Below are 27,764 nucleotides of genomic sequence, written 5' to 3'. Positions count from 1 at the left end.
TTCTGTTTTTGACAGATTCTGTTTTTCGTGTGTTGATTGCTTATTTTGATGAATCTATGGCTAGTAAAATAGTTTATGAACCATAGAGAAGTTGGAATACAGTAGGTATAAAACCCATATAAATAAAGAATGAGTTCATTACAGTACCTTGAAGTGGTATTTTGTTTTATTTCGCTAACGGAGCTCACGAGATTTTCTACTTTAAGTTTTGTGTTGTGGAGTTTTCAAGTTTTTGGTAAAGATTTGATGGATTATGGAACAAGGAGTGGAAAGAGCCTAAGCTTGGGGATGCCCATGGCACCCCAAGATAATCTAAGGACACCTAAAAGCCAAAGCTTGGGGATGCCCCGTAAGGCATCCCCTCTTTCGTCTACTTCTATCGGTAACTTTACTTGGAGCTATATTTTTATTCACCACATGGTATGTGTTTTGCTTGGAGCATCTTTTATGATTTGAGTATTTGCTTGTTAGCCTACCACAATCATCCTTGCTGTACACACCTTTTGAGAGAGCCATACATAATTTGGAATTTGATAGAATACTCTATATGCTTCACTTATATCTTTTGAGTTATATGATTTTGCTCTAGTGCTTCACTTATATCTTTTAGAGCACGGTGGTGGATTTTTTTTATAGGAACTATTGATATCTCATGCTTCACTTAGATTATTTTGAGAGTCTTAATAGCATGGTAATTTGCTTAATAATAATATGCTTGGTATTCAAGATTTGTAAAACTTTCTTTTGAGTGCGTTGAATACTAAGAAAAAAATTGATGCTTGATAATTGTTTTGAGATATGAGGATGGTGATACTAGAGTCATGCTAGTTGAGTAGTTGTGAATTTGAGAAATGCTTGTGTTAAAGTTTGTGATTCCCGTAGCATGCACGTATGGTGAACCATTATGTGATGAAGTCGGAGCATGATTTATTTATTGATTGTCTTCCTTATGAGTGGTGGTCGGGGACGAGCGATGGTCTTTTACTACCAATCTATCCCCCTAGGAGCATGCACGTAATACTTTGCTTTGATAACTTCTAGATTTTTGCAATAAGTATATGAGTTCTTTATGACTAATGTTAAGTCCATGGATTATACGCACTTTCCTTCCTTCTACCATTGCTAGCCTCTCTAATACCGTGCACTTTTCGCCGGTATCATACACCCACCAAATACCTTCCTCAAAACAGCCACCACACCTACCTATCATGGCATTTCCATATCCATTCCGAGATATATTGCCATGCAAATTTCCACCATTCCGTTCATTATGACACGCTCCATCATTGTCATATTGCTAGCATGATCATGTAGTTGACATCGTATTCGTGGCAAAGCCACCGTTCATAATTCTTTCATACATCTCACTCTTGATTCATTGCATATCCCGGTACACTGGCGGAGGCATTCATATAGAGTCATATTTTGTTCTAAGTATTGAGTTGTAATTGTTGAGTTGTAAGAAAAATAAAAAGTTTGATGATCATCATTTTTAGAGCATTGTCCCAAGTGAGGAAAGGAAGATGGAGACTATGATTCCCCCACAAGTTGGGATGAGACTCCGGACGAAAAATAAAAAATAAAAGAGGCCAAAGAAGCCCAAATAAAAAAAGAGAAAAGAGGCCATAAAAAAGAGAAAGGCCCAAATAAAAAAATGAGAGAAAAAGAGAGAAGGGACAATGTACTATCCTTTTACCACACTTGTGCTTCAAAGTAGCACCATGATCTTCATGATAGAGAGTCTCTCATTCTGTCACTTTCATATACTAGTGGGAATTTTTCATTATAGAACTTGGCTTGTATATTCCAATGATGGGCTTCCTCAAAATGCCCTAAGTCTTCGTGAGCAAGCGAGTTGGATGCACACCCACTTAGTTTCTTTTGTTGAGCTTCCATATACTTATAGCTCTAGTGCATCCATTGCATGGCAATCCCTACTCACTCACATTGATATCTATTGATGGGCATATCCATAGCCCGTTGATACGCCTAGTTGATGTGAGACTATCTTCTCCCTTTTTGTCTTCTCCACAACCACCATTCTATTCCACCTATAGTGCTATATACATGGCTCACGCTCATGTATTGCGTGAAGATCGAAAAAGTTTTGAAAATGTCAAAAGTATGAAACAATTGCTTGGCTTGTCATCGGGGTTGTGCATGATTTAAATACTTTGTGTGGTGAAGATAGATCATAGCCAGACTATATGATTTTGTAGGGATAGCTTTCTTTGGCCATGTTATTTTGAGAAGACATAATTGCTTTGTTAGTATGCTTGAAGTATTATTATTTTTATGTCAACATGAAATTTTGTCTTGAATCTTTTGAATCTGAATATTCATACAACAATTAAGAAGATTTACATTGAAATTATGCCAAGTAGCACTCCGCATCAAAAATTCTGTTTTTATCATTTACCTACTCGAGGACGAGCAGGAATTAAGCTTGGGGATGCTTGATACGTCTCCAACGTATCTATAATTTTTGATTGCTCCATGCTATATTATCTACTGTTTTGGACATTATTGGGCTTTATTATCCACTTTTATATTATTTTTGGGACTAACCTATTAACCGGAGGCCCAGCCCAGAATTGTTGTTTTTTGCCTGTTTTAGGGTTTTGAAGAAAAGGAATATCAAACGGAGTCCAAATGGAATGAAACCGTCGGAAACGTGATTTTCTCATCAGATAAGATCCAGGAGACTTGGACCCTCCGTCAAGAAAGCCACGAGGCGGTCACGAGGGTGGAGGGCGCCCCCCTAGGGCGTGCCCCCCTGCCTCGTGGGCCCCCTGTTGCTCCACCGACGTACTTCTTCCTCCTATATATATCCATGTACCCCCAAACGATCAGATACGGAGCCAAAAACCTAATTCCACCGCCACAACTTTCTGTATCCACGAGATCTCGTATTGGGGCCTGTTCCGGAGCTCCGTCGGAGGGGGCATCGATCACAGAGGGCTTCTACATCATCATCCAAGCCGCTCTGATGAAGTGTGAGTAGTTTACTTCAGACCTACGGGTCCATAGTTAGTAGCTAGATGGCTTCCTCTCTCTTTTTGGATCTCAATACAATGTTCTCCCCCTCTCTCGTGGAGATCTATTCGATGTAATCTTCTTTTTGCGGTGTGTTTGTTGAGACCGATGAATTGTGGGTTTATGATCCAGTCTATCTATGAATAATATTTGAATCTTCTCTGAATTATTTTATGTATGATTGGTTATCTTTGCAAGTCTCTTCGAATTATCAGTTTGGTTTGGCCTACTAGATTGGTTGTTCTTGCCATGGGAGAAGTGCTTAGCTTTGGGTTCGATCTTGTGGTGTCCTTTCCAAGTGACAGAAGGGGCAGCAAGGCACGTATTGTATCGTTGCCATCGAGGATAACAAGATGGGGTTTTTATCATATTGCATGAAACTATCTCTCTACATCATGTCATCTTGCTTAAGGCGTTACTCTGTTTTTAACTTAATACTCTAGATGCATGCTGGATAGCGGTTGATGAGTGGAGTAATGATAGTAGATGCAGGCAGGAGTCGGTCTACTTGTCTCGGGCGTGATGCCTATATACATGATCATACCTAGATATTCTCATAACTATGCTCAATTCTGTCAATTGCTCAACAGTAATTTGTTCACCCACTGTAGAATACTTATGCTCTTGAGAGAAGCCACTAGTGAAACCTATGGCCCCCGGGTCTCTTTCTCATCATATCAATCTCCATCATTTTATTATTTCTTTCCTTTTACTTTGCCTTTTACTTTTCACTTTGCATCTCTATACCAAAAATATTATTTATCATCTCTATTAGATCTCACTTTTGTAAGTGACCGTGAAGGGATTGACAACCCCTAAGCGCGTTGGTTGCATTGAGCTATTGTTTTTGCGTAGGTACGAGGGACTCGCGCGTAGCCTCCTACTGGATTGATACCTTGGTTCTCAAAAACTGAGGGAAATACTTACGCTACTTTGCTGCATCATCATCTCCTCTTCGGTGAAATCCAACGCAGTGCTCAAGAGGTAGCAGGAGGCTATATCATTTAATTTTGTAAGATGTGCCACAACAGTTTCAGATTCATAGCCATGAAAAGGATCAGATTCAACCAAAGTAATTATATCAGGATCAACAGAGAATTCATAATCCTTATCAGTAACAAAGATAGGTGAAGTTGCAAAAGCAGGGTCAGGTTTCATCCTAGCATTTAGAGATTGCTTATTCCATTTAGCTAATAACCTCTTAAGTTCATAACTATCTTTGCAAGCTAAAATAGCTAAAGAAGCTTCTTTATCAAAAACATAACCCTTAGGAATAAGGGGCAAGTCTTCAACATCACTTTCATCACTATTATCAGATTCAATATTTTCATTCTCTCTAGCCCTAGCAAGTTGTTCATCCAGAAATTCACAAAGTGGCACAGTAGTATCAAGCATAGAAGTAGTTTCATCATAAGTATCATGCATAGCAGAAGTGGCATCATCAATAACATGCGACATATCAGAACGAATAGCAGAAGCAGGTTTAGGTGTAGCAAGCTTACTCAAAACAGAAGGTGAATCAAGTGCAGAGCTAGATGGCAGTTCCTTACCTCCCCTCGTAGTTGAGGGATAAATCTTGGTTTTTGGATCTCTCAAGTTCTTCATAATGATAAGCAGATATAAATCCCAAGTGACTCAAAGAATAGAGCTATGCTCCCGGGCAATGGCGCCAAAAAATAGTCTTGATAACCCACAAGTATAGGGGAACGCAACAGTTTTTGAGGGTAGAGTATTCAACCCAAATTTATTGATTCGACACAAGGGGAGCCAAAGAATATTCTCAAGTATTAGCAACTGAGTTGTCAATTCAACCACACCTGGAAACTTAATATCTGCAGCAAAGTATTCAGTAGCAAAGTAATATGATAGTAGTGGTAACGGTAGCAAAAGGTAACAGTAGTAAAAGTAGTGTTTTTGGTATTTTGTAATGATGATAGCAATAGCAATGGAAAAGTAAATAAGCGAAGAACAATATATGGAAACCTCTAACGCAATGGATCGGTGATGGAGAATTAAGCCGGATGCGGTTCATCATGTAACAGTCATAACCTAGGGTGACACAGAACTAGCTCCAATTCATCAATATAATATAGGCATGTATTCCGAATATAGTCATACGTGCTTATCGAAAAGAACTTGCATGACATATTTTGTCCTACCCTCCCGTGGCAGCGGGGTCCTAATGGAAACTAAGGGATATTAAGGCCTCCTTTTAATAGAGTACCGGAACAAAGCATTAGCACATAGTGAATACATGAACTCCTCAAACTATGGTCATCACCGGTAACTATCCCAATTATTGTCACTTCGGGGTTAACGGATCATAACACATAATAGGTGACTATAGACTTGCAAGATAGGATCAAGAACTCTCATATATTGATGAAAACATAATAGGTTCAGATCTGAAATCATGGCACTCGGGCCCTAGTGACAAGCATTAAGCATAGCAAAGTCATAGCAACATCAATCTCAGAACATAGTGGATACTACGGATCAAACCCTAACAAAACTAACTCGATTACATGATAAAGCTCATCCAACCCATCACCGTCTAGCAAGCCTACGATGAAATTACTCACGCACGGCGGCGAGCATCATGAAATTGGTGATGAAGGATGGTTGATGATGACGATGGCGACGGATTCCCCTCTCCGGAGCCCCGAACGGACTCCAGATCAGCCCTCCCAAGAGGTTTTAGGGCTTGGCGGCGGCTCCGTATCGTAAAACGCGATGAATCCTTCTCTCTGATTTTTTTTCTCCCTGAAACCAAATATATAGAGTTGGAGTTAAGGTCGGAGGAGCTTCAGGGGGCCCACGAGGTAGGGGGCGTGCCCTAGGGGGCAGGCGCGCCCCCCACCCTCGTGGACAGGTGGTGGGCCCCCTGGTCTTCATCTTCTGCAAGGATTTTTTATTATTTCTGAATAGATGTTCCGTGAAGTTTCAGGTCATTCCGAGAACTTTTGTTTCTGCACATAAATAACACCATAGCAATTCTGCTGAAAACAGTGTCAGTCCGGGTAAGTTCCATTCAAATCATACAAGTTAGAGTCCAAAACAGGGGCACAAGTGTTTGGAAAAGTAGATACGATGGAGTAATCTAGTGTTGGGGATCGTAGCAGAAATTTAAAATTTTCTATGCATCACCAAGATCAACCTATGGAGTAATCTAGCAACGAGGGGAAGGAGAGTGCATCTACATACCCTTGTAGATCGCTAAGCGGAAGCGTTGCAAGAACGCGGATGAAGGAGTCGTACTCGCAGCGATTCAGATCGCGGTTGATTCTGATCTAAGCGCCGAACCACGGCGCCTCCGTGTTCAACACACATGTAGCCCGGTGACGTCTCCCACGCCTTGATCCAGCAAGGGGAGAAGGAGAGGTTGGGAAGACTCCCTCTAGCAGCAGCACAACGGCGTGGTGGTGGTGGAGGAGCGCGGAACTCCAGCAGGGCTTCGCCAAGCACTACGAGAGACGAGGAGGGAGAGAGGTAGGGTTGCGCCAAAAGAGAGATCAAATCGTGTGTTGGGCAGCCCCCATACCTCAAGTATATATATAGGGGGAGGGGAGGGGCTGCGCCCCCTCTAGGGTTCCCACCCCAAGGGGTGCGGCAGCCCCAGATCCCATCTAGGGTGGCAGCCACAAGGGGGATAGGGGAAGGCGCACCTGTGGTGGGCCTTAGGGCCCATCTGCCCTAGGGTTTGCCCCCTTCCCCTCATGGAGGTGCCTTGGGCCTTGGTGGGAGGCGCCCCAGCCCACCTAGGGGCTAGTCCCTTCCCACTATTGGCCCATGTAGGCCTCCGGGGCTGGCGGCCCACCTGGTGGACCCCCGGGACCCTCCCGGTGGTCCCGGTACGTTACCGATAGCACCCGAAACCTTTCCGGTGATCAAAACGGGACTTCCCATATATAAATCTTTACCTCCGGACCATTCCGGAACTCCTCGTGACGTCTGGGATCTCATTCGGGACTCCGAAAAACATTTGGTAACCGCGTACATACTTTCCCTATAACCCTAGCGTCATCGAACCTTAAGTGTGTAGACCCTACGGGCTCGGGAGTCATGTAGACATGGTCGAGACAACTCTCCGGTCAATAACCAACAGCAGGATCTAGATAACCATTTTGGTTCCCACATGCTCCACGATGATCTCATCGAATGAACCATGATGTCAAGGATTCAATCAATCCCGTATACAATTCCCTTTGTCTAGCGGTATAGTACTTGCCCGAGATTCGATCGTCGGTATCCCGATACCTTGTTCAATCTTGTTACCGGCAAGTCTCTTTACTCGTTCCGTAACACATCATCCCGTGATCAACTCCTTGGTCACGTTGTGCACATTATGATGATGTCCTACCAAGTGGGCCCAGAGATACCTCTCCGTTACACGGAGTGACAAATCCCAGTCTCGATTCGTGCCAACCCAACAGACACTTTCGGAGATACCCGTAGTGCACCTTTATAGCCACCCAGTTACGTTGTGATGTTTGGCACAGCCAAAGCACTCCTACGGTATCCGGAAGTTGCACAATCTCATGGTCTAAGGAAATGATACTTGACATTAGAAAAGCTTTAGCATACGAACTACATGATCTTGTGCTAGGCTTAGGATTGGGTCTTGTCCATCACATCATTCTCCTAATGATGTGATCCCGTTATCAACGACATCCAATGTCCATGGTCAAGAAACCGTAACCATCTATTGATCAACGAGCTAGTCAACTAGAGGCTTACTAGGGACATGGTGTTGTCTATGTATCCACACATGTATCTGAGTTTCCTATCAATACAATTCTAGAATGGATAATAAACGATTATCATGAACAAGGAAATATAATAATAACCAATTTGTTATTGCCTCTAGGGCATATTTCCAACAGTCTCCCACTTGCACTAGAGTCAATAATCTAGTTCACATCGCCATGTGATTAACACTCACTGGTTACATTGCCATGTGACCAACATCCAAAGAGTTTACTAGACTCAATAATCTAGTTCACATCACTATGTGATTAACACTCAATGAGTTCTGGGTTTGATCATGTTATGCTTGTGAGAGAGGTTGTAGTCAACGGGTCTGCAATATTCAGATCCCTATGTATTTCGCAAAACTTTATGTCATATCGTAGATGCTGCTACCACATTCCACTTGGAGCTATTCCAAATTGTTGCTCCATTATACGTATCCGGTATCTCTACTCAGGGCTATCCGGATAGGTGTTAAGCTTGCATCGACGTAACTCTTTACGTCGAACTCTTTATCACCTCCATAACCGAGAAACATTTCCTTATTCCTCTAAGGATAATTTTGACCTCTATCTGGTGATCTACTCCTAGATCACCTTTGTACCCTCTTGCCAGACATGTGGCAAGGCACACATCAGGTGCGGTACTCAGCATGGCATACCGTATAGAGCCTATGACAAAAGCATAGGGGACGACCTTCGTCCTTCCTCTTTCTTCTGCCGTGGTCAATCTTTGAGTCTTACTCAACTTCACACCTTACAACTCAGGTAAGAACCCCTTCTTTGACTGATTTATTTTGAACTCCTTCAAAAACATGTCAAGGTGTGCGTTCTTTGAAAGTATCATCAGGCGTCTTGATCTATCTCTATAGATCTTGATGCCCAATATGTAAGCAGCTTTATCCAGGTCTTCCTTTGAAAAACACTCTTCAAACACCCGTTTATGCTTTCCAGAAATTCTACATTATTTCGAATCATCAATGTGTCATCCGCATATACTTATCAGAAATGTTGTAGTTCTCCCGCTCACTTTCTTGTAAATACAAGTTTCTAGCAAACATTTTATAAACCTAAAAGCTTTGATCACTCCATCAAAGCATATATTCCGACTCCGAGATGCTTGCTCTAGTCCATAGAAGGATTGCTGGAGCCAGCATACCTTTTAGCATCCTTAGGATCGACAAAACCTTTTATTGTATCACATACAACCTTTTCTTACGAAAACTGGTAAGAAAACTTGTTTTGACATCCATCTGTCAGATTTCATAATCGAAAAATACAGCTAATGCTAACATGATTCCGACGGACTTAAGCATCGCTACGGGTGAGAAATTCTCATCATAGTCAACTCCTTGAACTTGTGAAAAGACTCTTTCCCACAAGTTGAGCTTCATAGACGGTAACATTACCACCCACGTTTGTCTTCTTCTTAAAGGTCCATTTATCTCAATGACTTGCCGATCATTGGGCAAGTCCACCAAAGTCCATACTTTGTTCTGATACATGGATCCTATCTCGGATTTCATGGCTTCTAACCATTTGTCGAAATACAGGCCCACCATCGCTTCTCCATAGCTCGTAGGTTCATTGTTGTCTAACAACATGATATCTAAGACAGGATTACCGTACCACTTAGGAGTAGTACATATCCTTGTCGACCTACGAGGTTCGATAGCAACTTGATCCGAAGCTTCATGATCACTATCATTAACTTCCTATTCAACAGACGTAGGTGCCACAGAAAACATCTTTCTGTGTTGCACCACTTTCTGGTTGAAGTAGAGGTTCAACAACCTCATCAAGTTCTATCTTCCTCCCACTCAATTCTTTCGAAAGAAACTCCTCGAGAAAGGACCCATTCTTAGCGACAAATAATTTTCCCTCGGATCTGAGATAGAAGGTATACCCAACTGTCACCTTTGGGTATCCTATGAAGATGTGTTTGTCCGCTTTTGGGTTCGAGCTTCTCTGGCTGAAGCCTTAAGCATCGAAGCCCCAAACATTAAGAAATGACAATTTTTGTTTCTTGCCAAACCATATTCATACGACGTCGTCTCAATGGACTTAGATGGTGTCCTATCTAAAGTGAATGCAGCTGTCTCTAACGCATATCCTCAAAATGAAAACGGTAGATCGGTAAGAGACATCATAGATCGCACCATATCTCATAAGGTTCAATTACGACGTCCGGACAGACCATTACCCTGTGGTGTTCCAGGTGGCTTCAACTGTGAAACAATTCCACAATGTCTTAAGTGATTGCCAAACTCATAACTCAGAAATTCTCATTGATCAGATCATAGGAATTTGATCTTCTTGTTGTGATGGTTCTTAACTTCACTCTGAAACCGCTTGAACTTTTCAAATGTTTCAGACTTGTGCTTCATTAAGTAAATATAACTATATCTACTCAAATCGTCAGTGAAGATGAGAAAATAGCGATATCCACCACACGCTTCAATTCTCATTGGATCACACGCATCAGCATGTATGATTTCCAACAAGTCACTTGCTCGTTTCATTGTACCTGAAAACGGGGTCTTAGTCATCCTGCCCATGAGGCATGGCTCGCATGTGTCAAGCGATTCAAAATCAAGTGACTCCAAACATCCATCGACATGGAGTTTCTTCATGCATCTTACGCCAATATGACCTAAGCGGCAGTGCCACAAGAAAGTGGTACTATCATTATTAACTCTACATCTTTTGGCGTGAACATGCGTATTACCACGACCGAGATTCAATGAACCATTCACATAGGGTGCATGACCATGAAAGGTATTATTCATGTAAACAGAATAACCATTATTCTCTAACTTAAATGAATAACCGTATTGCAATGAACATGATCTAATCATATTCATGCTCAACGTAGACACCTGATAACATTTATCTAGGTTCAATACTAATCCCGAAGGCAGATGGAGCGTGCGATGGTGATCTCATCAACTTCGGAAACACTACCAACACACATCGTCACCTCGCCCTTAGCCAGTCTCCGTTTAGTCCGTAGCTTTTGCTTCAAGTCACCAATAATAGCAACTGAACCAGTATCCAATACCCAGGTGCTACCAGGAGTACAAGTGAGGTACACATCAGTAATACGTATATACTTTGTTGAAGTTGCCAGCCTTCTTATCTACCATGCATTTGGGGTAATTCCGCTACCAGTGACCGTTCCCCTTACAATAGAAGCACTTAGTCTCGGTTTTGGGTTCAACCTTGGGTTCCTTCACTGGAGCAGCAACTGGTTTGCCATCCATGAAGTTTCCCTTCTAGCCCTTGCCCTTCTTGAAACCAGTGGTCTTGTTAAACCATCAACACTTGATGCTCCTTCTTGATTTCTACCTTTTGCGGTCTTAAGTTCCGCGAACAGCTCCGGGATCAACTCCATCCCTTGCATGTCATAGTTCATCACGAAGATCTAGTAGCTTAGTGATAGTGGCTAGAGAACTCTATCAATCACTATCTTATCTGGTAGTTTAACTCCCACTTGATTTAAGTGATTGTAGCACCCAGACATTCTGAGCACATGCTCACTAGCTGAGCTATTCTCCTCCATCTTGTTGGCAAAAGAACTTGTCAGGGGTCTCATACCTCTCAACACGGGCATGAGCCTGAAATCCCAATTTCAGCTCTTGGAACATCTCATATGTCTTATGGCGTTCAAAACGTCATTGGAATCCCGATTCTAAGCCGTAAAGTATGGTGCACTAAACTATCAAGTAGTCATCAGGATGTGTCTGTCAGGTGTTCACAACATCCACAGACGAGTTTTAGGGGTTTGCACATCGAGCGGTGCATCAAAGACGTAAGCCTTCCGTGTAGCAGTGAGGACACTCCTCAGACTACGGACCCAGTCCGCATCATTGCTTACAATATCTTTCAACTTGGTCGTTCTCTAGGAACGTATTGAAACAGGGAGCTACAACGTGAGCTATTTATCTACAACATATTTGCAAAGACAATTTAGACTATGTTCATGATAATTAAGTTCATCTAATCAAAATATTTAATGAACTCCCACTCAGATAGACATCCCTCTAGTCATCTAAGTGAAACATGATCCGAGTCAACTAGGTCGTGTCCGATCATCATGTGAGATGGACTAGTCAACATCGGTGAACATCTTCATGTTGATCGTATCTTCTATACGACTCATGCTCGACCTTTCGATCTTCCATGTTCCGGGGCCATGTCTGTACATGCTAGGCTCGTCAAGTCAACCTAAGTGTATTGCGTGTGTAAATCTGGCTTACACCCGTTGTATTCGAACGTTAGAATCTATCACACCCGATCATCACGTGGTGCTTCGAAACAACGAACCTTCGCAACGGTGCACAGTTAGGGGGAACACTTTCTTGAAATTATTACGAGGGATCATCTTATTTAAGCTACCATCGTTCTAAGCAAATAAGATGTAAACCATGATAAACATCACATGCAATCAAATAGTGACATGATATGGCCAATATCATTTGCTCCTTTTGATCTCCATCTTCGAGGCTCCATGATCATCGTTGTCACCGGCATGACACCATGATCTCCATCATCATGATCTCCATCATCGTGTCTTCTTGAAGTTGTCTCGTCATATATTACTTCTACTACTATGGCTAACGCTTTAGCAATAAAGTAAAGTAATTACATGACGTTTATGTTGACACGCAGGTCATAAATAAATTAAGACAACTCCTATGGCTCCTGCCGGTTGTCATACTCATCGACATGCAAGTCGTGATTCCTATTACAAGAACATGATCAATCTCATACATCACATATATCATTCATCACATCCTTTTGGCCATATCACATCACACGACACATGCTGCAAAAACAAGTTAAACGTCCTCTAATTGTTGTTGCAAGTTTTTACGTGGCTGCTATAGGTTTCTAGCAAGAACGTTTCTTACCTACGCCAAAACCACAACGTGATATGCCAATTTCTATTTACCCTTCATAGGACCCTTTTCATCGAATCCGATCTGACTAAAGTGGGATAGACAGACACCCGCTAGCCACCTTATGCAACTAGTGCATGTCAGTCGGTGGAACCAGTCTCACGTAAGCGTACGTGTAAGGTCGGTCTGGGCCGCTTCATCCCACGATGCCGCCGAATCAAGATAAGACTAGTAACGGCAAGTAAATTGACAATATCGACGCCCACAACTGCTTTGTGTTCTACTCGTGCATAGAAACTACGCATAGACCTAGCTCATGATGCCACTGTTGGGGATCGTAGCAGAAATTTAAAATTTTCTACGCATCACCAAGATCAATCTATGGAGTAATCTAGCAACGAGGGGAAGGAGAGTGCATCTACATACCCTTGTAGATCGCTAAGCGGAAGTGTTGCAAGAACGTGGATGAAGGAGTCGTACTCGCAGCGATTCAGATCGCGATTGATTCCGATCTAAGCACCGAACCACGGTGCCTCCGCGTTCAACACACATGCAGCCCGGTGACGTCTCCCACGCCTTGATCCATCAATGGGAGAAGGAGAGGTTGGGAAGACTCCGTCCAGCAGCAGCACGATGGCGTGGTGGTGGTGGAGGAGCGCGGAACTCCAGCAGGGCTTCGCCAAGCACTACGATAGACGAGGAGGGAGAGAGGTAGGGCTGTGCCAAAAGAGAGATCAAATCATGTGTTGGGCAGCCCCCATACCTCAAGTATATATATAGGGGAAGGGGAGGGGTTGCACCCCCTCTAGGGTTCCCATCCCAAGGGGTGCGGTAGCCCCAGATCCCATCTAGGGTGGCGGCCACAAGGTGAAGAGGGGAAGGCGCGCCTGTGGTGGGCCTTAGGGCCCATCTGCCCTAGGGTTTGCCCCCTTCCCCTCTTGGAGGCGCCTTGGGCCTTGGTGGAAGGCGCCCCAGCCCACCTAGGGGATGGTCCCTTCCCACTATTGGCCCATGTAGGCCTCTGGGGCTGGTGGCCCACCTGGTGGACCCCCTGGGACCCTCCCGGTGGTCCTGGTACGTTACCGATAGCACCTGAAACCTTTCCGGTGACCAAAACGGGACTTCCCATATATAAATCTTTACCTTCGGACCATTCCGGAACTCGTGACGTCCGGGATCTCATCCGGGACTCCGAACAACATTCGGTAACCGCGTACATACTTTCCCTATAACCCTAGCATCATGGAACCTTAAGTGTGTAGACCCTACAGGCTCGGGAGTCATGCAGACATGGCCGAGACAACTCTTCGGTCAATAACCAACAGCGGGATCTGGATACTCATGTTGGTTCCCACATGCTCCACGATGATCTCATCGGATGAACCACGATGTCAAGGATTCAATCAATCCCGTATACAATTCCCTTTGTCTAGCGGTATAGTACTTGCCCGAGATTCGATCGTCGGTATCCCGATACCTTGTTCAATCTCATTACCGGCAAGTCTATTTACTCGTTCCGTAACACATCATCCCGTGATCAACTCCTTGGTCACATTGTGCACATTATGATGATGTCCTACCGAGTGGGCCCAGAGATACCTCTCCGTTACACAGAGTGACAAATACGAGTCTCGATTCGTGCCAACCGAACAGACACTTTCGGAGATACCCGTAGTGCACCTTTATAGCCACCCAGTTATGTTGTGACGTTTGGCACACCCAAAGCACTCCTACGGTATCTGGGAGTTGCACAATCTCATGGTCTAAGAAAATGATACTTGACATTAGAAAAGCTTTAGCATACGAACTACATGATCTTGTGCTAGGCTTAGGATTGGGTCTTGTCCATCACATCATTCTCCTAATGATGTGATCCCGTTATCAACGACATCCAATGTCCATGGTCAGGAAACCGTAACCATCTATTGATCAACGAGCTACTCAACTAGAGGCTTACTAGGGACATGGTGTTGTCTATGTATCCACACATGTATCTGAGTTTCCTATCAATACAATTCTAGCATGGATAATAAACGATTATCATGAATAAGGAAATATAATAATAACCAATTTGTTATTGCCTCTAGGGCATATTTCCAACATCAAGCCCCAAGGGTGAGCAACTCCCTCCTCGTCATGGAGAGCGCCGAGATGATGAAGATGGCCACCGGTGATGATTTCCTCCTCCGACAGGGTGCCGGAATAGGGTCTCGATTGGTTTTTGGTGGCTACAGAGGCTTGCGGCGGCAGAACTCCCGACCTAGGTTTATTTCTGGGGGTTTCTATATTTATAGGAATTTTTGGCGTCGAGAACAAGTAAGGGGGGGTCCACGAGTCAACCACAAGGTCGGAGGGCGCACCCTCCACCCGTGTGAAGGCCTCGTGGCTCTTCTGGCCCAACTCTTTTGCTTTAGGGGCTTCTTCTGGTCCATAAAAAATCACCGTAAATTTTCAGGTCATTTGGACTCCGTTTGATATTCCTTTTCTGTAAAACTCAAAAACAAGGAAAAAACAGAAACCGGCACTGGGCTCTAGGTTAATAGGTTGGTCCCAAAAATCATATAAAATAGCATATAAATGCATATAAAACATCCAAGATAGATAATATAATAGCATGGAACAATCAAAAATTATAGATACGTTGGAGACGTATCACTTTCGGGTGCCTTGGTGCGCTGGCGAGGTGGAGGAAAACCCCGGCCCAATATGATTGGTCTTGGAGCTTGAGCCGTCCTAGGATTGACTTGGGTTTAGTCTAGGTGTCTGGCTAGCGGGGCAGAGGTGACGGCGTCATCAACAACATGGAATAAGTTCTCCCATCCCATCTACGTTTCGGTGATGTTGATTGGCATCGAAGGAGAACATGTGGAGCTTTGGTCAGGACCAGAATAGAGCTCTGCTTTTGTCTGTTTCATTTAGGTGGTCTTCGACGACATCGTTCAATGGAGTGGATAGTGACTATTTCTGTTTTGGTCATCTGGCTTCTCTGTTCGGCGAAGCATAGCCAACTTTGGCTTCGTCGGGAAGCTAGTGAGGTTAGGCCTCCCCAGCTTTGTCTGGAAATAGCAAGGATGATTGTTTCTTCTTCGGGGCAACGATCTGATCTTTATTTTGTTGTCGCAGACTTCTGGCTTTGACCGGTGACTTCTCGTCTATTGCATCAAGAATGTTTCCCTGGATCTCGGAATGTTTCAGAGATCCAAAGGCAGCATTGAGCTTTTCTCACGTGCCGGGTGCAGAAGGAATACATCATTGATATACCCAATAACTAGCGTGTTATTTTCTACTCCCTCTGTTCCTAAATATATGTGTTTTGGTAGTTTAAATCAAACTACCAAAATGTCAAAAGGGGTACTTTGTAAGTATGGTCTTGTTAGGGTTGCACAATTTTTTTGAAGGAAAGGCTTTCATGGCTAGCTTTATTTTAGGGCTAGACAATTTTATTATATTATCTTGGCCTTTGAAGCATGAGAAACTCGAGTTGATTAAGTCTTGTCAACAACACTCCGCAAAACTAAAATCTATACATAATAATAAAGGGGACATTGCTTCTGGCAGTACGTCATCGAAATTGCCCACAAAAGTTGCAAAATATTACTCACCGATGCCACCTATAAATGATAAAAAAAAAGTTACACACAAGGAAATCCCCACCTGGGCGGCCCATGCAGTAGGAACCTACTATACTGCGCTCTGCGCGCTGAGAGAAGACATAGCGTAGGAACCTACTATACTGCGCTCTGCGCGCTGAGAGAAGACATAGCGCGCCTGTTTGGGCTGGCTCATGTCCGGGCGACCTGTTTTTGATTTTTTGTTTTCCTTTTTCGTCGTTGTTTTTTCTACTTTAAAATATTTTGAGACTTAAAAAAGGTTCCAAGAATTAAAAAAATGGGAAATTTGAAATAAAATGTTTGTGGATTCAAACCTTTGCATGTTTTTTAAAAAATATTCGCATACTCAAAAAATGTTCACAATTTTGAAAACAAATGTTTTGGAAATCAGAAAATGTTTATGATTTTTTTAAATCGTGTATTAAAAATGTTAATGAAAGTGAACAAAATTTTGTCAATTCAAAAAATCTTCATGATCTAAATTTTTTCCTAAAAATTCAAAACATGTTCATGATTTACAAAATAGTTTATTGGTTCATAAATGTTTTGCTGATTCAAAAAATGATCATGCATTTCAAAACATGTTCGTTAAATCAAAAATATTCATCAATTTAAAAATTATTCCACAAATTTCAAAAAAATGTTCGTTGATTGTAGAAATGTTCGCCTATTCAAGAAAAATGTTTTATTATAATGTTCACAATTTGAAAAAAAAAGGTTCGCAAATAGTATAAAATGTTCATGAATTCAAAAAATGTTCAAGAATTTAGAAAATGTTTGAAAATTTGTAAAAAAAAATCACGATTTCATATATGCTCACGAGTTTAAAATGTTCATGATTTCTCAAAAGTTATTCATGATTTGACGAAAATGAGGGTGATAGTGTATCTTGGTGTCCAACAAAATACGGTCATGATCGTTGGAGATTATGAAAAAAATTCCCATTACAAGGCACCTGCCATTTTGCTAGTACTAATGACACACTATTTACACCCGAAAAAAACACACTATTTAGTTTTGTACTTCTTTGCAAAAATGAAAAGGAAAAATAATAGAGGGTTGGAAACCAAATAGTAAAACTTTTGCAGCCATTTGGTATGCAGGAAAAGGAGAAAGAAAAACGTTTTCACCCGGCGCGCCGGCCGAACCGTTCCGCCGGACGTGCGCGACGTGCTGGATGAGAAGCGATCATGCGGCCCAGCGCGCTTGCTCCTCTGTAGGCCCAGTGTCTTCCTCCTCACACCATCCACCAACGCATCTCTCTCCTTTTTCCCCTCTTCTTCGCACCATCCACCAACGCATCTCCATGGCCTGCTCGGCACCAACCTCGCGCGCTCCATCGTTGCCGGCGAGCCTCTCTCCTCGAACAGCCATGGACACGGCACCCTCGAGCTTGACCTCTCACCCCTCCTCTATCTCTACCTCCCCTCCAGAACCACCGTTTGCACGCCCCTCACCACCGCTGTTGCAACGGCCCAACCCTGCTACTACTCTAAGCTTCCTTGTCGGGCTTCTGCAACCGATGGCGGCGGTGCGAGCGACGACCTTTTTTTTTTGCTTCAACCGAAACAGAACACTGTGAAACGAGATGAGGATAGTGCTACAACCGGCAACGTAGGAAGCTACAACCGGCTTTGGCAAAAGCTACAACCGAACCACAGTGCACTAGCCAAAAGCTAGAACAAGAGATACAAAAGTTACAACCACTCATTTAGTGTTGCAACCATTGCCAAAAAAAAGCTTCAAGCCTAGATAGAAAAAGCTTCAACCATCAACAGGGGAAGCTTCAACCAGCCACTGTCGGACTGAAAAAGTTGCAACTGCCATGAAAAGAGCTTCAACCTTAGGTGAAAAAAGATTCAACCGAAAGTTATATAAAGTTTCAACCGGGCACTGCAAGATGAAAAAAGTTGCAACCGTTTACAGAACAAGTTTCGATCGTAGATTAAAAAAAGCTTCAATCGGCACGGGGGAAGCTTCAATCTGCGTAAAAAACTTCAATCGGCATGGTAAAAGCTTCAACCGTTGTGAGAAAAAGCTTCAACTGACGCGTCAATGGTGCGAGCGGCGACGTTGAGAGCTGCGGCCGACGGCACGAGAGTGCAGCGACGGTGGCTGTTAGGTGCTGCAACGACAGGGGGCGTTGGTGTGCTTCAAGACGCCGTCGTTTTTGCTACGGGAGTGATGGCTTTGTGCTGGACTGGTGAGGACAGATGCTGTGGCGGTTACGAGGACGGCGAGCGCATCCAGCAGCACGGGGTGGAGGAGGAAGGAGGTCTAGGTGAGAGGGTGGTGGCCCGCGGCCGGGAGGATGTCCAGTCGATGGGGGCAGTGCCTGCGCTGCGCGTGGAGAGAGAAGGAGACAGGCCAATGCGCGCCGGCGCCCAGTACTCGCCAAGGAGAAAAATATGAGAACTTCTTGAGAAAAGTTTTTTTTACATGAATGAAGTGGTGAAGTACTGGTAGTAGAAGCGTACATCACAATTTCTCACCTCAGCACAAAACTTTTCCCTTTTCCCAAACCCTCGTCTCGCACCTTCTTCCACCGCCGCCGGCCTCTGAGGCAACGCCACTTCTTCCACCGCCGCCGGCCTTGATCGAGAGTTCCGACCCGCCCCATCCCCACCCCCCTCCCCCGATCTCCCACAATGGAAGGTTCGCAGAGTTCAATAGTGAGGGTGCCGGCGAGGTGCACAGCAGAGACGCAAACGTCGCGGGCCACGGTTGCGTTCGAGATCGCTGGCTACAGCCTTCACAAGGGCCTCGGTAGAGGCAAATACCTCCGTTCTCCGGCATTCTCCGTCGGCGGCTACGAATGGTGCATCCGCTACTACCCCGACGGAAGCCCAGACGAGGCGAGCGAAGGTTACGTCTCTGTCTTCCTCAAGCTCTTGACCAAGAACGCCGAGGTGAGGGCGACCTACAATTTGATGCTTGTGGAGCCGGTTAAGGGGCAGTCGACTGTGGTGCTCTCCTCCGAAGAGCCACAAGTGTTCGACCGTGAAAGGCCATCCTGGGGCTTGCGGAGGTTCATGAAGACCACTGCTGAAGTAGAGTGGGCGAACCTGTGGAACGATTGTCTCGTGATCGAGTGTGAGGTCACTGTTATCAAGGAAACATTTGATGTCCATGTGCCGCCCTCTGACCTTTCGGATAATCTTGCAACATTGCTAGAGGGGAAGAAAGGAGCGGACGTGACATTTAAGGTTCAAGGGAAGGTATTTTCTGCTCATAAGATTTTGCTTGCGATGCGATCACCGGTCTTCGAAGCAGAGTTCTATGGGCCGCTGGGGAACAAGGGGGCGCAGAACGGGCATGATTGGCTGGCAGACAAAAATTGGCAAGCCAACATTTGGCATTTCCAACAAGTGACAGCTCTAAAACTTGCCAAAATTTTGCTAGTTTTAAGAGGTTGGCTAGGTGCCAACCAATTGCTAGACAAAATTTTGGTTTGCTTACCTATTGGCAACCCAAATTTTGGCAGCAAACCAAGCAGCCTTGACATAACAATTGATGACATGCAGCCTGCTGTTTTCAGGGCATTTCTTCACTTCATCTACACAGATTCAATGCCTTCCATGAGAGATCTTGAGGATGATGACAAAATAGAAATGGTTAAGCACTTACTCGTGGCTGCAGATAAGTATGGGATGGAAAGGATGAAGAGGATATGTGAAGGCATGCTATGCAAGAGTCTTGATGTTGAGACTGTGGCTGCCATATTAGCTCTAGCTGACCAGCACCATTGCAGCAACCTCAAAGATGCTTGCATCGAATTTATGCTCTCTTCGAATAGAATGAATGATGTGATGGCAAGCCAAGGGTATGCACACCTCAAAAGATATTCTCCTGATGTCATTGTAGATGTGTTTGAGAGAGCAGCTAGGTCCTGCAAAATTTAGTACGCCTACCTGGTATAAGCTGCTGCTTATCCTTCAGTCTCGGTAGATCTTTGGAGGTGGATGCTTATGTTGGGTTCGAGAAGGCAATTAAGTCTTGCTAAATTCAGCACGCTCATTTTCTATCTAGTTATTTTTGGCATATATAGCCACCTGAGATGAGGTTGCCATGTCTTTCAGTTTCCAGAGATCTTTTGGAGGAACCGAGTTGGTCCTATAAAATGTATGTTTCTGTTGTATTGGTTGTCCTGTCTGATATAAGTATAGATGAATCTATGGTAGCTCACCTAGTTGCCTTTTTTATCTGCTTACTTTAATTTCTGTCCTGTGTGAAGTAAGATAAAACTTTGAGTTCTTGGACATCACTTTTGAGATAAATCTATTTACCTGTATGGAGAACTTACATTTGGATGCCAACTGTTAGATTTTAATTAGAGACATTTACAAATGATTTCTTGACATGAACCTTGGTAGCACAGCAGTGTCTTCGATTCAGAAAATCAGTTAGAATATGAACTGAACCAAACTACTTTGAGATCAGAGAACAAGCAATTGTAGATTTAAGTTTCAGTTAGTAGCACTTCTATTATACTACTTTGAGATCAGAGAACAGGCAATTGTAGATTTATGTTTCAGTTAGTAGCACTTCTATTATACTACTTTGAGATCAGAGAACAGGCAATTGTAGATTTAAGTTTCAGTTAGTAGCACTTCTATTATACTAGCATACGTTCGGTGAAGTCTCTGTGTATGTTCGCTACACAAGCACAATCCTGTAAGAAATAGGCAACTACTTAAACCTCTGTACTTGTGTTTGTACATAATTTAGGGAGGGATTAAGTGTACAAAAACCGAGAGAGCGATTGAGAGGAATCTATAGGTTTAATCCCTAGGTATTGAGTGGGTATCACCCTACTCCGGGGTGGATCGAATCCCCTACGTATTTAGCCCTACGCCCGAAGCTGGAGTTCACCTGGCAAGGCGATAATGGCACCGGTTCGTGGATCTCGCTCTGCCGACAGAATCTAGCAGCTAACGAGAAAAGAAGTGAGGTAATATGTTCGTGATACCTTCATATTGGTGATTTCGGTTAAGTTTGTACACAATTTCGTTTTGCATCCGTTGTTTCTATGCCAAAAAAAAAAACCACTGCTTGACCATATTTATCTAGGAATATTCAGCTCCAAATGTGGTTGATCTCTACACCTTTTTGTGTGCCTTTCTTCTATGCAGTGGGCATTGCAAAATTTGATGCACTGATACTATTTTATTTGAAACTAAACCCTTCATTGTTTTTATGTGATCCATGCAGTAATAGTTTGGTTTCTTTAGTTCAATAAACCTCTCTGTATCATGAAGGGGTATACTTGTTTCAGTCATATTGCCACTTCACTTTTCTGAATTGTATCATGAAGGGGTTCAACGTAGGTGCCTCTTAAGTGTTTCGTGGACACCAGATACTTCTGCATATCCAGCTAAAATCATTATTGACAGCTGTACAGTTTGTTTCTCTGGATTGATTGCAAAGATGTCACTCAATTTCCTCTCGATTGTTTCCTTTTACATATTGGAAGTTTCTTGGTTCAGAGTACAATATGATTGTAGTGCTCTGGATCTATCAGTGGTATGACTGTGTGTTCTAGTAAGATATGGAGGTTGTTGCTTTGTAGGATAGGAAAGTAGAGGAATTTTTCCTATGGCTGACTTTGCATGCGATTTCAGAGGAAATTGCCATACCTTTGTTTCTGTGACAACTATACCATGCACCTAATCTTTTAAGAAACTCCTGTGTTTTTTCATGTGCTGCAACAGAACACCTTCTATTACAGATCCATTCATGTGTTTCTGAATTCTCTAAAATTCACTATGGCATGACATCCGGATCCTATATTTTTGTAGTTCTGAATTTTTAGAATTATATGCGAACCAAAGAGCCCTCTAATGGGGAACAATTATTTTGCCTCTGTCCAAACTCTTTTTTCTACCAGTGCTGCCCAAACTGAGTTAGTATGCAGTCTGGTTCTAAGTTCAATAAGATTATAGTGCTGGCTAGCAGACTATCGGGATCTATCAGTGGCACAATTGTGTGCTAGACTCTTCACCGAGGAAGCGAGAATGGTTTTCTTTCTTTGCTTAGTCCGTTGTAGATTCTGTTTTCTAAGATGTTAATTTGTTGATAATTTTGACTGTCTATATGCAATGTTGAATTTTTGAACTTTGGGTTCTTGGCTTCCACTTTTGAGACAATCTGGCTTATGTCAAGAATGATAAAATTTTGAGTTCTTGGCTTTCACTTTTGAGACAATCCGTTTTACCTGTATGAAAATTTTATATTTGAATGCTAACTGCTGTATTTTGAATTAGAGACAGTTGCAAATGGTTTCTTGACATGGTTGGCTGACCCAACAAAGATGGAATTAACAATCAGCCCCTTTGAAAGGCACTGTACATGAATCTGCACAGATAAATTCTTTTATGCACTTACTTCATGTTCATGAACTTTGATCATACAGGATGTCGTGCGAAGAGAATTGTGGGGTTAATCTTTTTCTGAATTTAATATAGTGAGTGAATCAGATTGAAACAGCAACTTGCCTTTCCCATGAAACAGGCAGTTAAAGATGCTAATGTCATTGATGCAGCCTTCTGAGGCAAGTCACGGTTACATGTCTGATTTTGTTTTTCTGAGGCAGGATATTGGCCTAAAAGTATACTATTTGAAGGTAACGATGTGCCTCATTATGTTTCGGTAATTTGATGCAAATGGCAAGTACTAAAAAAATTTGATGTAAATAGGGAAAGTTTCTTCGCTGGCGACAAAAAGTATTGAGATTAGCTTAATTTAAATTGATAAATTTTGTTAGCTTAACTTCTGATTCTCAGTCCTCTTCTTCCCCTTCAGTTTTATTCTATTATCAACATTGTTACTCTGTGTGTCATTATCTCCGTTCCTCTTTCAGGTGAATGCACTTACATAGGAGCGTATTAAAAGGAAATGCGCGCACCATTCTCAGTTGTTGCTGACATACTTGTATTATAAGAAAAGTTGTGAGATTTATCATTTAAGCCTTTTGGTTCAAAGGAATTTACAGGATTTTTGGAATATTCCTGTTGAGGTTATTTGGTTTCTAGGATTGGCAACTATATGATTTTTTTCCCTTTTGCATGCAATTCTAGAGTAATATTTTCAAACCCGTGTGTTTATGCTTTTTTATGCTACACCTTGTTTTATGTCACAATTAGACCATGCGCCAAATTCTGAAGGAAAATTCTTGGTGTTTTCCCATGATGCAGATTCACCTGTTTTCAATTCCTCTAGAATTCACTGTGCCGCCCTCACCTATTTGCCTCGCCGTCGAGAATCGCTGCCGACACTCGCCTTCGTCAATCGCAACAAAACATTGACCGAAGCAACACCAGTGGCGACAGTGCCGTGGCTCCCAACCAACAATGGTGGTAGCATTTTGGGCACGGCAAAATGCCCCGCCAGTAGTAGCAGAAACGCCTCCCCGGTCCCAGCAAAAACTTGCCCCCATCAGTGATATGCAACCCCAACCCTGATCAAAGATGCAACAACCTCAAAGATGCTTGCATTGAATTTATGCTCTCTTCAAATAGAATGAAAGATGTGATCTCAAGCCAAGGTTATCTACACCTCAAAAGATCTTCTCCTGATGTCATCGTGGATGTGTTGGAGAGAGCAGCTAAGTCCTGCAAGATTTAGTGCGCCAACATGGCATGAGCTACTGCTAATCCTTCAGTCCTGATCTTCGCCTTAAATGTTGGATTGAAGAAAACAACCAAGTCTTGCTATATTTAACATGCTCATCCTGGGTTAGCTTCCATCAATCCATCTAGCTACTTTTTGATACATAGCCACCTGAGATGAGGTGCCATCTCTTTCAGTTTCAGAGATCTTTTGGAGGAAGCGAGTTGGTTTTGTAAAATGTATGTCTACAGTGTATTGGTTGCCCCATCTGATATAAGTATATGTGAATTTGCGGTACCTCACTAGTTGCCTCTATTATTTGCTCACTTTAATATCTGGCTTATGTGAAGAATGATAAAACTTTGAGTTTCTTGGCTATCACTGTTGAGATAATCTGTTTTACCTATATGAAGAACTTCAATTTTGAATGCCAGCTGTTAGATTTCCAGTTAGAGACATTTACAAATGGTTTCTTGACATGAACCTTGGTTGCACAGCAGTTCGTCTTTGATTTAGAGAATTTCAGTAGAAAATGAAGTTGAAGTCTTGAACCAAACTACTGTGAGATCAGGAGCAGGCAATTGTAGATTTAATTTTTCAGTTAGTAGTACTTCTATTGTACAAGCATATGTTCAGTGAAGCCTCTGCGTATGTTAGCTACAAAAGCACAATCCTGTAAGAAATAGGCACTACTTAAGCCTCTTTACTTTTATTTGTACATAATTCAGGGAGGGGTTAGCCGTACAAAAACTGAGAGAGGGATTGGGAGGAATCTGGAGGGAATGGTTGAGGGAGTGACACACTTGAGTGAGAGCCTGAACAATGACTTGAAAACCCATTTCTAATCTGATTTTGATATGTCGTGTTCTTTAATCATTTTGAAAGGGTGGTGCAGGGAAAAAGGAATAATGAGCTGAATTTCGGAATTTGATTCAAGGAAAAGGTTGCCTAAAATATGTATGAGGAGACCACCACCTATGTTGGTGCAGGCTAGCAAGCTCTATACACATAGTATATCTGAAGCTTTTCAAGGTGAATATGAAAGATCCCTGGCAGCTTGCACCAAGGCATTGGATGGTTGTAATGAATATCTAGCAGGAGATTTTACCTTTGAGGAGGAGCATAAAGTTATCCGTGATCCTTTGAAGCAAACAGTTGCATGCAGCTGCTGACAATTTGATGGAATGAGGATATTGTGTGGTCATGCTCTTAAAGTTCTTGATTTGATGAATATCAAGTCTCTACCTCCACACTATGCGTTAAAGCGATGGACATGAGAAACAAGAAGTGGGACCGTAAAAGACAACGAGGGTTAATTTACAATTGTAGACATTGTAATTTTTAAAATAACCTTTATTTCTTTATTTAATTAACAGGGACCAATCACAGACGACATTATTATTAATAGATTCTGGTGAAATACTACTCTTTGGGCAATCATGTAATCTAACTTGTGCACCAGTTCAGTTCAATTATGGGCACTAGTTGCCATTCAGTTATGTTTAGGTTCAGTTCTGGGAAACTATTGCATTCGCTTCAGTAAAATTTCAGTTCTGGGCAACATTTGGCATCCAGTTTAGTCCAGAAGTTTGCAGATGCTCAAATTCCATTTGGTTCTGTTCAATTCTACACAAGCAGCTTACTAAGTACTAGAACACTGATTGGATTTCTCAATCTCTTTTTGCCAAACTAAATTCAGTTATCAAGCCTGAAGATGTACAAGTAGCAAATGGAATGCTTAATCTCTTTTGCCAAACTGAATTCAGTTATCATGTCTGAAAATGTACAAGTAGCAAAAGTGGAAATGCTACAGCGACATGGGCTAATTCAGTCATCAAGTCTGAAAGCTAAATTCAGTTATCAGCTAATCGGCCTGCAGCGGCGCGACAACGATATGGAGACCGCTCCTATGGCGACGGCGAGGCCGCGCCATGAGCTCGTTCGGCGACGGGGAGGTGAGACCTTTTTTTTCTTCTTCTTTTATGTGGTGATTGTGGGCTGCTTATGGGCCGAGGCGTCGCTGGTTCTCGTTGCCAGTGGATGCTTCCGCCGTCGGATGGCTTACGAACGGGGGATACGCACATCCTTTGTCCAAACGCTCGTCTCGAACTTCCCCCAATCCCGGCGCTCACTTTCTTCCGTCGCGCCGCCGCTCCCCAGTCTCCCCTCTGAGGCAACCCGGCGCCGCCGGCCTTAATCCAGAGTTCCAACCCGGCGCATCACCCCCCCCCCCCCCCCCCCCCCCCCCAATCCCACAATGGCAGCATCGCAGTGCTCAATATCGAGGATGCCGTCGAGGTGCACAGCAGAGACGCAGACGATGCGGGCCACGGTCGCGTTTGAGATCGCCGGTTACAGCCTTCTCAAGGGCATCGGTAGAGGCAAATTCCTCCGTTCTCCGGCATTCTCCGTCGGCGGCTACGAATGGTGCATCCGCTACTACCCCGACGGATACAAAAGCGAGGCAGGCGAAGGTTACGTCTCCCTCTTTCTCGAGTTCTTGACCAAGAACGCTGAGGTGAGAGCCACTTTTAACTTCATGATTGTGGAGCCGGTTGAGGGGAAGTCGATTGTTGTGTGCTCCTTCACAGAGCCACTAGTGTTCGACCCTAAAAGGCTATCTTTGGGCATAACAAAGTTCATGAAGACCACCACTGAAGTAGAGTGGATGTACCTGCGAAACGATTGTCTCGTGATCGAGTGTGAAGTCAGTGTTATCAAGGAACCACTCGAGGCCCATGTTCCGCCGTCCCATCTTTTGGATAATCTTGCAAAATTACTAGATGGGAAGAAAGGAGCAGACGTGACTTTCAAGGTGCAGGGGGAGGTTTTTTCTGCTCATAAGGTTTTGCTTGCGACGCAATCAGCGGTCTTCGACGCCGAGTTCTACGGACCGATGGGGGACAAAGGGGCGCAGGACATAACTATTGATGACATGCAGCCTGCTGTTTTCAAGTCATTTCTTCACTTCATCTACACGGATTCAATGCCTTCCATGGACGATCTCGAGGATGATGACAAAAGAGAAATGGTTAAGCACTTACTTGTGGCTGCAGATAAGTATGCCATGGAAAGGATGAAGCTGATATGTGAAGGCATGCTATGCAAGAGTCTTGATGTTGAGAATGTGGCAACCATCTTAGCTCTAGCTGACCAGCACAATTGCAGCAATCTCAAAGATGCTTGCATCGAATTTATGTTCTCTTCGAATAGAATGAATGATGTGATTGCAAGCCAAGGGTATGTACAACTCAAAAGATCTTCGCCTGATATCATTGTGGATGTGTTGGAGAGAGCAGCCATGTCCCGCAAAATTTAGTCCCGCAAGTATGAGCTACTGCCTATCCTTCCGTTCCGATTGATCTTTGGAGAGCAGCTAAGTCCTGCAAAAAGGCAACTAAGCCTGGATAAACTTGTAGTGCCCATCCTGGGTTAGCTTCTATCTAGTTACTTTTGATGCATAGCAACCTTAGATGAGGTTGCCATGTCTTTATGTTTCCAGGGATCTTTTGGAGGAAGCGAGTTGGTTTTGTAAAATGTGCTTCTCCAATATATTGGTTGATCTGTATGATATAAGTATATGTATGAATCTATGGTAGCTCACTAGTTGCCTTTTTTTTATCTGCTTTTAATTTCTGCCTTGTGTGAGAATGATAAAACTTCTTAGCTATCATTTTTTAGATAATCCGTTTTACCTGTATGTAAACTTACATTTGAATGCCAACTCTTAGATTTTAATTAAGACAGTTACAAATGGTTCCTTCACATGGTTGTCTGACCATACAAAGATGGAATGAACAATCAGATTTACGTTCACTTTGAAAGGCACTGTACATGAACTTATATGCAATTGTTTCCAG

At 43.1% G+C, this 27,764-nt stretch overlaps 1 protein-coding gene and 1 pseudogene across 2 annotated transcripts; both read left to right on the top strand.

Annotated features, from left to right (window-relative positions):
- The first annotated feature begins 18,944 nt into the window (after positions 1-18,944).
- LOC125529982 (BTB/POZ and MATH domain-containing protein 1-like) lies at positions 18,945-20,235 on the top strand. Of its 2 annotated transcripts, XM_087522591.1 has the most exons (2): positions 18,945-19,600; positions 19,793-20,235. In XM_087522591.1, the coding sequence occupies exons 1-2, from the start codon at positions 18,945-18,947 to the stop codon at positions 20,196-20,198; spliced, it is 1,062 nt and encodes a 353-aa protein (XP_087378717.1). In that variant the 3' UTR covers positions 20,199-20,235. The 2 variants fall into 2 exon arrangements, with proteins under 2 accessions (XP_087378717.1, XP_048550356.1); XM_048694399.2 differs by having other exon boundaries at positions 18,945-20,235.
- Positions 20,236-26,152: 5,917 nt separating this feature from the next.
- LOC125529983 (BTB/POZ and MATH domain-containing protein 1 pseudogene) lies at positions 26,153-27,440 on the top strand (annotated as a pseudogene).
- The last annotated feature ends 324 nt before the right edge of the window (positions 27,441-27,764 follow it).

The sequence above is a fragment of the Triticum urartu genome, chromosome 5A (genome assembly GCF_056163025.1).
Source record: "Triticum urartu cultivar PI428250 chromosome 5A, HENAU_Tu73, whole genome shotgun sequence".
Lineage (NCBI taxonomy): Eukaryota > Viridiplantae > Streptophyta > Magnoliopsida > Poales > Poaceae > Triticum > Triticum urartu.
The sequence above is the reverse complement of the archived record's forward strand: the minus strand, read 5'-3'. Positions and strand labels throughout refer to the sequence as shown.

What these genes read in the sequence shown, in the direction of transcription:
- LOC125529982 (XM_048694399.2), top strand. Translation starts at nt 18,945, where the DNA reads ATGGAAGGTTCGCAGAGTTCAATAGTGAGGGTGCCGGCGAGGTGCACA.